The 10,253-nt window shown below is 50.7% G+C and overlaps 1 protein-coding gene across 3 annotated transcripts; it reads left to right on the top strand.

Moving 5' to 3' along the window:
• Positions 1-1,485: 1,485 nt before the first annotated feature.
• Positions 1,486-9,919, top strand: Nrn1 (neuritin 1). 3 transcript variants are annotated; one of them, XM_036188680.1, is made up of 3 exons: positions 1,486-1,716; positions 5,606-5,750; positions 8,741-9,919. In XM_036188680.1, exons 1-3 carry the CDS (start codon positions 1,662-1,664, stop codon positions 8,967-8,969), a joined length of 429 nt encoding a protein of 142 aa, XP_036044573.1. In that variant the 5' UTR covers positions 1,486-1,661; the 3' UTR covers positions 8,970-9,919. The 3 variants fall into 3 exon arrangements, with proteins under 3 accessions (XP_036044573.1, XP_036044574.1, XP_036044575.1); XM_036188681.1 differs by lacking the exon at positions 1,486-1,716 and adding an exon at positions 4,142-4,280; XM_036188682.1 differs by lacking the exon at positions 1,486-1,716 and adding an exon at positions 4,485-4,766.
• Positions 9,920-10,253: the final 334 nt, after the last annotated feature.

The raw sequence follows: 10,253 nt of genomic DNA, 5'->3' as shown, positions 1-10,253 counted from the left end.
TGGCTGTGTGGGCTCCCAGTGCAGGGGCCTGGAGAGGCAACTACCACGGACGCCCTACCTCCCTAATCCCTTTGCACTGCTGCTACTGACTTGATAGCCTAACGCGGTCTCCCTGCAGTCTTGCAAAATATGAAGGTTCTTTTCTCCTAATTTTCGTTTATTTCTTCAACTGACTTAAGAAATAAAGTTAGCCAGTGCGGCCTTCGACATTTGATCAAAGACGTTAGAATTCAGGCTGGGGAGGAGGGTGTGGTGCATTGCAGAAAAAGGAGAGAAAAACAAAACTTAATTGCATTTAGGAAGTAGCCCTAATTATTTTTTCCATCTCACACGACCCACTACAGGACCTTGCACAAACGCAGCTAAAGAGACGTTCGTTGCTGCACAGTATGTGCTGGATCATCAAAAAACAGCGCAGGTGTGTGGGGGTCCAGTTGTGCGTGTGTGTACGTGATGGACGTAGATGCCTGTGTGTAAACGTGTGAGTTCAGCCCAACAAATGACCCCAGGAGGCTCCCAGAAAACAGCCTGCACACTGGAGCTTGCATTGGAAATTTCCTAAAGCGCTAAGAGTTTGTAAATCACAAGAATCGAAAATCTTCTTAGCCAAGGCTCATTGCCCGGTGCCTTCCCTACCCCCCAAAATAGATGTCTCTGTGTCTGTTGTAGCGGCCCCTCGGATGGGTGCAAGTCGCCAGTGGCGAGATTTACAAGAGGGCACGCGGAGTCTATTTCTGGGGCCCCAGGTGTGCAGAACGAACCCCTGGGGCCTGGGCGTGTACGCGCGCTCGCGTGCAGTGTGTGCGGGCTGACTGGGGGCGCTCGGCTCCGTTCCCGGGCGTGCGCGTGTGTGTGAGTGTGTGCGGGTGCTGGGGGCCTGGTGTTGTGTTCACGCGCTCCAGGCTGCGCCTAGAGCTCAGCTGAGGGGCTGGAGAAAAAGAGGATAGGCAAATGTGGGGTCTGCAGGCTGCGGAGGTGGAAAGGGTGCCGTGATTCGGCTGGAGTTTCCCCACCAGACCAGAAGCACCTGAAACCTCTCTGCAGGGTTGGAAGTGTCTGGGTTCCGTTGTGGCGCCGGTGGAGGAGGGAGCAGGTTGAACAATCGAGTGGGCGCGCCAGGACTCCCCGGCTCCGGGCGGGGAGAGGAGAGGGAGCCCCGATTCTGCGCAGGGAGGGGGCGGGGCTGGGGGCCCCTGGAACGAGGAGGCGGGGGTGGCCACCGGGATGGGAAGTGGTCACCCCACAGAGGCGAGATTTCGTTGAGATTGCACATTAATTGGAGATATCTGATTAATTCCAGAGTCTTATGACTATAAATGGCGATTCTCTACCAAGGTGTCTATATTAAAAAAAAAAAAAAAATCAATCCGTGTCATCCCCCACGTCAGGCCTGCTCGTGGGCGTGAGGCTGTACTTCCTCCGCCCCCTCCTAATGGAGTGAACCATTCCCAGCCCCCCCCCCCCCAAGCCTCTCACTCTCTCGCTCTCTTTCTGTCTCTTCCTCGCTCCCTCTCTTTCTCTCCTCCCTCTGCCTTCCCAGTGCATAAAGTCTCTGTCGCTCCCGGAACTTGTTGGCAATGCCTATTTTTCAGCTTTCCCCCGCGTTCTCTAAACTAACTATTTAAAGGTCTGCGGTCGCAAATGGTTTGACTAAACGTAGGATGGGACTTAAGTTGAACGGCAGATATATTTCACTGATCCTCGCGGTGCAAATAGGTAAGTGGCCGCCCGGTCCGGCTTGGTAGGCTACGAGAGATTGCCAGCCCCGGAGGCGCCTAAGGGGACTTGCTGGCCGGCATCTGCCGCTGGATTCAGAAAACCCTGCAGACACTCGGGGTCGGGGCATTAGCTATTTGGGACTCTGGAGTACTGGTTCTGTTTTCCTAAAGTAAGGGACTTGAAGTGTGCGGCAAGCTGTTTTCCAAAGGTGTTTTCTCCTTTCTCTCCAAAGCTCACATCCATTTTTGCTACCCTTTCCCGGGTTAAAGCAGGGTCGGAGCGCTCATGGCATGTGGCCCCTGTTATACGGCAAGGTACTATTTTGAGGGGTCGAAATGTGAATGCAGAAATTAGATGGCTAGGCAGCTAGGTCTGAAAAGTTTATTGCAGAAAGCAAAGATATTCCAAGGCTGCCCTCAAACTGCAGCATTTAGAACTTTGTCCTTCCCCCGCCCCTCCCCCCATATCCTAGCTGCAGCGTTTGCTTGGGCTCCGCAGATTCCGCCAAGGAGGAGAAATCAGCTAAATATTTTTATTTTTATACAGGAAAGGGTTTTACGTGTTTGCAATATGTCGTTTCGTGTGTTTGTTATTTTTGTTTGCAGCGGTTTATAGAAGGACTAATTTAGTCCCCATTTTATGTTAAGGAATGTTGAGTCTCAGTTACACTGTCAAAAAGCTTTTTTAAAGTTCATATTTCTCCAACCAAAATGCAAATGTTGTAAGTGCTAGAGAATCCGCTTGTCTGCTGTCGGATGGGAACACTAATTAATGTAGCCGAAAAGTGAAAGTAAAGCAGCTTATTAATAGAATGGACAAGAGGAAAAAATAGAAACTCTCCAATGGGTTTTCTGGAGATGGAAGGAACTGCTGTCATGTCAGGCTGTAGAAATCTTTATGGACAAATCTTGCAGTATTTCAGTAGTGCGTTAGGGAATTTGTGTGGGACAAGAAAAGGAATGCTTAATTTTTTTTTTTCTTCATAAGAAATATAGAGGAATCAGTGTTCCCAGGACATTAAAATTGATTCTTTCCATCGGGGTCTATATGCATTTGACACGATTTTGAGAATTTGATTTTGGAGGATTTTTGTCATTCTGCAGAAACTGGGATTTTGCAAAGCAAGGGCCATGCACGGGGATGTTGGCTTTTCTTTTAATTTTAGGAAATGACTTAATGCTTTGCATCTGATGGTTTTGTGCCTTTGACACCAGTTCAAAGAGCTGCAACAATGCTAGGACATAGATTCCCAAGGGCAGCAAATTCTTTACGTGCTGGAAATAAGTGACTGTGGCATTTTGCAGTTAGCCTGCAAACGCTTCAAGATCAGGAAACAGTGATAGTTTAAAGACAGGGGCTTCACCTGGAGGATGTTTGGGGGCTCTGTTTTCCTTGTGGGTGAGAATAGATAATAATGAAACAGTGATTGCAAGAGGGATGTATTTGATTAACCTCAGCCTGAAAATGACCAAAATACCGGCAGTGGAATTAAAATGTATATGTTCCCAAATGTCCACCACCACCACCTTTTTGCCTCAGTCTTTATTAATTCATGGATGGAAGCTGTCCCAAATCACTGACATTCGGCAAGAAGAGTGGGGGTTGAGGAGGGGCGGGGAAGTAGAGGATGGTGAGCGAATAAAGATGCGCCCAGAGGAAGTTTGGAATGAATGAAAGAGGTCCAAGGAATGAATGAGCAAATGAAAACCGCACTGGATAGGGATGTTAGAGAAAACAGAGGAGCTGGGGTCGACTGCCTGGGGGTTACAGAAACCGGGTTCTGAAAGAACTGAGAACCCGGCTTGCGCAGAGGCTTGCGCCTGCAACCTCTGTCCCGCGCATTGCTTCCGCCTCTCCAGTGAAAGCTAGATCTCTAGAAGCCACAATTGTGAAACACAGAAACGTTCCTGAATTCGTATTTTACACACGCTCACACACATGCGCGCTGCAGGATCTGATCCAGCAACGCCTGGGAAAATAAGGTGACAGGAGCACTTCCTGCGCCCAGAAAGCCCCAACACCCCTTTTAAAAATCGTCATGGCATCTTTAACGACTCCGAGTTTTGGGGGTGAGGAAGGCCCCGGGGCCAGGGAGACTAGGTTGCGTTTTGTTTCCTTCCTGCAAAGGCGTGTTTGTAACATACATTATAGAGGAAGCTATGCAGGGTTTCTTTCATCGTGACGGAGCCACATAAGAACAAAGATTCATTTATTCATAGGTCGCGATGTCAGTGTTTAAAATTTGCTTTTGTTACAGCGCCGAGAGCTTTTAAAAATAGGTGTGAAGGAAGCTAGGTTTATGAAAGGTTATGTGTCTGTCCCAGCTGAGGTGGAAGTTAACCTCCGTCCCTTCCGCAGAGCTTCCCGTTCCGGATTAGAAAGCACTAGTCCCGCCTAGCTCTTCCTGCGGCAATCTGCCCGATGCGCAGCTAGCGGAGGCTGCGTCTGCCTGGGTCACCTTCCCCCGGGTCTGCAGTAGCCTGGCGTCCAGGGACAGGTGGCTGCGTGAGACGGAGGATGCTGAGTGTTCCACCCTTCCGGGATGCTTTCAACAGGGAAAGGTGGCAGAAGAGGCCTGCGCCCAAATCCCCTAGATCCGAAGGCCCATTTCCCTTCTAGTGTTCTCCTTTCTCTGCCCCTACAGTGGAGATTTGAACCTCCCTCTAGCCCTTCCGGTACCTCAGGTGTTTGGGGCCATTTTGCCCTCTTATTTCCTGAGCTCCCAACCCGGTTCCGTTTGCCACCGGTTGGGATGAAATGGCTGTTGCGCCGCCCTAGTCTGCCTGGAAGCTAGTAGCTCTTAAATCCAGCGCTTCCAGATTTAGTTGGCTTGAGTTTGGGAGCTAGGACCCCTGCGTGGCCTGGAATTTTTCCTCCTGTCCCTTGCCTCTGGCCCAGCTTCTACCTACTTCAACCCCCACCCCACTCGAAGGAGCCAGAGCCCTAGGCGGCAGCCTATCTGGCGCCTAGCAGGCTGGCTGCAACCTTGAGAGAGGAAAGGTCTGATCTCCTGGCCGTTTCCAGGGACATGAAGGGGGAGTGCAGAGGTGAGAGATGCGAAGAAGAACAGGGAAAGAAACAGGACACACACACACACACACACACACACACACACACACACACACACACACACACACACACACACACCAGCTACCGAGACCAATCCTCACCGCAGGTAGGTCCCTGAGCATTCAAACTGCCCTGCTTTAGAGCGGCAGGGAACGGCGCACCTAAGAGTCTCACAAACAACAGACTTTATGCTGGGCAGTCAGTCTTGTAATAAAAAACATGCCGTCCGCGTGGCTGTTGCGGTCTTCCAAAGACTTTATTCAGTCATTCATTCATTAAGCAATATTTGCTGAGCGCCTGACAAAGACCCAGGCGCCCCGTGGCTACGCTGGGGGTGGGGCGCTTGGCTCCGCCGCGCAACCCCGGATTCCACACCTCTCTGGCTGGCCGGCCGGCCGTTTTGGCCCCCCAGCACTCTGCTTCTCAGACCCCTCTGTCACCACAAAAATGGAAGATTACACCGCGAGACGTGACAGGGCTTTTGGTGGAGGAAGTGTTGAGAGACAAGGAGGGAGTGAGGAGAAGAGAGTAATAAAGGAGATGAGGGAGGTGAGAAGAGGGGGCGACGAAAACAGAAAAAGAAGTGGAGCTCAGTTAGGGGAGCGAGCTGGAGAAAATAAATGGACTTACCTCCCTGCCACCCATCTGTACCCACCCACACTCGGATCCCGCCATCTGCACCAGAGGTGGGCCGAATTCAAATAGGTCATTCATGGGCCACTTCGCTGAATTTTAAGAGAGACCACCCCCAGTGGCCAGAGGGTCAGTAGTGGGGCCTGGTGGTGGCAAAGCTGACTGGTGTCCCTCCTCCCCACAGCTTACCTGGTGCAGGCCGTGAGAGCAGCGGGCAAGTGCGATGCAGTCTTTAAGGGCTTTTCAGACTGTTTGCTCAAGCTGGGCGACAGCATGGCCAACTACCCGCAGGGCCTGGACGACAAGACCAACATCAAGACCGTGTGCACGTAAGTGTCCTCTCTGACCCTGGGTTTCCCTTCTGGGGGCGCTGCTGAGGTCAGAGTTCCATGCCACTCCCCACCCCCACGCTCTGCCCTACCCCCTCCCCTCCTGTGCTCAACATTCTAGTAAGAATCTGTCTTTCTGCCTTCTAGCCAAGGCTGACAGGCCCTCTGTCCCTGAGGCCCAGGTCCCTGGTTTAGAATCTGCACTGTCTAAAGGGACTTCATGACCTGAGGTCCGCTAAGGGAGAGACTTCTCCCACTAACCTAAGTTTTCTGGTCTTAAGGGCCTGCATCCAACAGGCATGGACCCAAGGCAAGTGACAGCATGCCATTTTAGCAGGTTCTCATTCCACAAAAATCTCTGCTTTGGAATAATCTCCAGTCCTAATTCTTGTGAGTAGGTAGCCTGCCTACTACTTTGACAGTTGACTCCAGTTTAAGAAGAGTTGGGGACAATACGAGATTTACCTAAAAGAGGACACACACACACACACACACACACACACACACACACTCCAAAGCACACTAAGCAAGTGCAGGAAGGGACCGCGGGTCTCCTTGTTTCCTAGAGAAAGCCTGAAACAATATTGTGTGTCAATGACGTTGGGGCTGGGCAGGTTTTGCTAGGTTTGCAGTCCATTCCACATCGTGCAGTCCTCCTTGCTCCTGTCACCCCTCCCCCTTCCCATATCTGTGTGATCTCCCCAGGTGGGGGCAGCTTCGGTTCCACAGCGAAGAGGCCTTCATTGCCAGGCTCAGTGGTGTTTTCTCAGTGGTTGACTAGAGAGCCTGCATCTGGCCATAAAGGAGGTGTCCACTGCAGTGGACCTCTACATCTTAGCTGCTGAAGGCCTTAGAAATGCCCTCAACTCTGTATTTGACCATTCCCACAAAATGGCCTTGTAGTAAAGCTAGGGCAAGAAGCCTTCTTTGTTCCCAGAGGTCAAGTGCCCATTTTCCCTGCATGGCTCTTTTCCTAAATAGGGGAGAATGGTATTCATTTAAGCAGCGATCAAATGGAGGGGGTCTATCTTGCTAAAAACTTTACTAAATACCTCAGCACCCACTAGGAACTCCAACAAGAAAGTGGCTGGTATCTTTCTATCATAAAACAGAAAAAAAATATTTAATTCCAAACATCTGATAAGAATGAATCTGCAAAGCAGGGCAGGTTTACATACTTCAAAACCTCCAGCATTTGCTAAAAGCATGGTATTCCTAGTTACCTTTAATGTTTTAGCAAGACTCAGGTCCTGGAAAACATAGACAAGAGAAGGGCTGTCCCTAAGGTTGCAGGCGGCTGGATCCAGAACCTACTCTGTTAATAGTACCTATTGCTCAGCAAGTGGGTGAAGCCAGCGTCTCCCAGCCCCGGGTGAATGTTTGCTCTTCTCCACACCCCATATCTCAGAAGCACTCTGTCCTTAACTGGAATACCTAAAAAAAAGGAGCAGTCTCTGTGTTCTCTGCTTTCCAGGTGCAATTGCCTTAGAGTTCTGCAGAGGAGTTGTCCCTTGGGCCTTGCAGTGTCTGTAAATCTTAGTATATGTTACAGATTGTGGAACCTGGAGCCCTAATAACTCAAAAGGAGAAAGTCCTTAGAAGGCAGCCTAAGTTCCCAAAACCCCAACAAGCATGTGTATATAACTCGCTGTGAGCCAGAAGCCAGGTTTGAAGTGGAAGCGAAGGTTAAGCTTGCCTTCAACAAGCTTACAGTCCCGATGCGCGAACAGAAAGAAAAGAACTGAGGGAAGAAAAAAAAAATGCACGCACACCACTAAGAGTAACTGCTGACCCTAGCCTAGGGTCTGGGAGAAGCGGGAGCCAGACGTGCACATCGACCCACCTCCGAAAGGAGACAGAGCCTTGGGAATCGATCACAGCTTGGGATTATATTTAGTTTCGGGATCTATTTTGGGTTTCCAGAAGAAAGGGGGACAAATTAAAATTTAAAAAAAAAAAAAAAAAAGACAGGTTGGATGAAGGTTGTGGGGGCGGGGCTGAAGCTGGGAGGGAGAAGAGGAAGAGGCTGAGTTAACGTGAGTTAACTGACTGGAGGTGGGGGATCCGGAGCCCGGTCCGGGAGGGAACAACATAGGTGCCCATCAAGCCCACTATAGAGAAGTGGCTACTACAACCTGGAGGTGGTACGTCATAAACTCCAGGTATTGAAACCTGTGAAAAAAGCTAGGGAGGAGGTTAGAGGAGGAATCCACCTCGCAGACCTGGAGCCACAGAGGTTTGCAAGAGCTGGAGAAGGCTCCACAGCCTCCTCAGGTGCCCAGGCACTTAATACTCACCGACCTGGGCATGGAGAGGAGAGCTGGCGGGGGTCCCCAGACGCCTTGTGGAGGACCTCGGAGGACCGAAGCAAACGGGAAGCGCGGAAAGGAAGAGTGGGGGGGGGGGGGGGGGAGAAAGGGAATAACGAGGAAAAACTGGAAACAAAAGGAAGCTGTGGGGGCGGGGGGGAGGGAAAGAAGGAGGCGAAGGCGAGAGGACCGCGGCGTGGAGAAGGAAACAGAAGGGGCGAGGGGGAGGAGAATGTGAGAAGCCAGAAGGGGAGGGCCTGGCTCAGAGCAAGTCACCCATCTTGCGAGCTAAGAGGCATTAATGGGCCGCAGCTTGCAAGGCTTAGTGCTGTTTTCTTAGCTTTCCCGGAGGAGGGTGAGCAATCTGTTTGCGCAGGCTGTGGTGCCAGTGCCACGCAGCGGGTGCGACCCCGCTCCTGGCTGTCAGGTCCCCTCTTGGCACCGGACGAGGGAAATCAGACAGGGAAAGGAGAGGCCCACACTCTGGGACCCGGTGTTTAGGATGAGCCAAAGATCTGGCCGGCTGTTACCCAGTGCGAAACAGGTCTGGGAAAGGGGTGGCTGGCGGGGAAGAGGCGCCCTGGGAGGTTGGCAAGGGCGCAGTCACCCGGAGCGCCGCTCTGGGGTCTTCCCGCGCCCAAAGTGATCCTGCTTCTTCTGTTTTGTTCTGTTCCTCGCCAGATACTGGGAGGATTTCCACAGCTGCACGGTCACAGCTCTTACGGATTGCCAGGAAGGGGCGAAAGATATGTGGGATAAACTGAGAAAAGAATCGAAAAACCTCAACATCCAAGGCAGCTTATTCGAACTCTGCGGCAGCGGCAACGGGGCGGCGGGGTCCCTGCTCCCGGCGCTTTCTGTGCTCCTGGTGTCTCTCTCGGCAGCTTTAGCGACCTGGCTTTCCTTCTGAGCGCGGGACCAGGTCCCCCCCCCCCCAACCCCCGGCGCACCCACCCACACTCACTCCATGCTCCCGGAAATCGAGAGGAAGAGCCATTCGTTCTCTGAGGACCTTGTGATTCTCTGTGATGTTGAAAACACTCATATGGGATTGTGGGAAATCCTGTTTCTCTATTTTATTTCGTTTGATTCCTTGTATTTTATTTGCCAAACGTTACCGATCAGTGAGCGAGCAAGCACAGCCAAAACCGGACCTCAGCTTTAGTCCGTCTTCACACACAAAAAAGAAAACGGCAAACTCACCCCCATTTTTAAATGTTTTTATTTTTTGGCAAAAGAATCTCAGGAATGGCCCTGGGCCACCTACTATATTAATCATGTTGATAACATGAAAAATGATGGGCTCCTCCTAATAGGAAAGCGAGGAGAGGAGACGGCCGGGGAATGAATTCAAGAGTGGTGTCCATGTGGGAAGCATCTGGTGAATACTCACACTCACGTCTTTCTTCCACAGTACCTTGTTTCGGTCATTTCCACTGCACATTTCTCCTCCAGGAAAGCGAAAACACACAGTGTGAGCTTTGCGTTTTAAGGATAAGAGGGAGATGAAAACAGGTTGGGTGTAGTGGGAAAGGTGGTCAGAGGAAATGCTATGGTCACTGAGGGGCTGGCTTCACCTGCTACTGTCAATGCATCTTTCAGGTCCACTGCCTTTATTTTTCCTCCTCTCTCTTGTTTTAGCTGTTACACACACAGTAATACCTGACTATCCAACGGTATAGATCACAAGGGGGTAATCAATGTTAAATCTAAAATATAGTTAAAACAAGATTTTGACATAAAAGAGCCTTGATTTTAAAAAAGAGAGAGATGTAATTTAAAAAGTTTATTATAAATTAAATTCAGCAAAAATTTGCTACAAAGTATAGAGAAGTATAAAATAAAAGTTATTGTTTGAAATGGGGGTGTCATTCTTTTTTCCTCCGCCGAGTTCCCAGAATACCTAGAGGAACGCCCACGGGAGCCAGGCGATTGTTCACCAAACATCTGGATGACCTGCTGTCTTCACAGGGACCCTCGTCAGTTAAGACACTTGGCTGTGTCCTTGAGATTCGGCTTATAGTTGAAGAAAAAAAAGGGGGGGTCGTTTTCAATTTCATTAGAGAACAGAGGCCTTCACTAAGTGTGCACTGGGGGCTTTCACACGCAGATACAATGCCCGTGGTCAGCCCGCTGCCCAACCCCTAGGTGGGCCTGAGCCCTAACCTAGGTTCCTGCAGGTCAGGCCCTAAGG

The sequence above is a fragment of the Onychomys torridus genome, chromosome 5, assembly GCF_903995425.1.
Source record: "Onychomys torridus chromosome 5, mOncTor1.1, whole genome shotgun sequence".
In the NCBI taxonomy this organism is placed as follows: domain Eukaryota; kingdom Metazoa; phylum Chordata; class Mammalia; order Rodentia; family Cricetidae; genus Onychomys; species Onychomys torridus.
The sequence above is the reverse complement of the archived record's forward strand: the minus strand, read 5'-3'. Positions and strand labels throughout refer to the sequence as shown.

Coding starts and splice junctions, on each gene's coding strand:
- Nrn1 (XM_036188680.1), top strand. CDS start 1,662: ATGGGACTTAAGTTGAACGGCAGATATATTTCACTGATCCTCGCGGTG. Junction 1,717..5,605: donor GATCCTCGCGGTGCAAATAG/GTAAGTGGCCGC, acceptor TCCTCCCCACAG/CTTACCTGGTGCAGGCCGTG. Junction 5,751..8,740: donor AACATCAAGACCGTGTGCAC/GTAAGTGTCCTC, acceptor GTTCCTCGCCAG/ATACTGGGAGGATTTCCACA.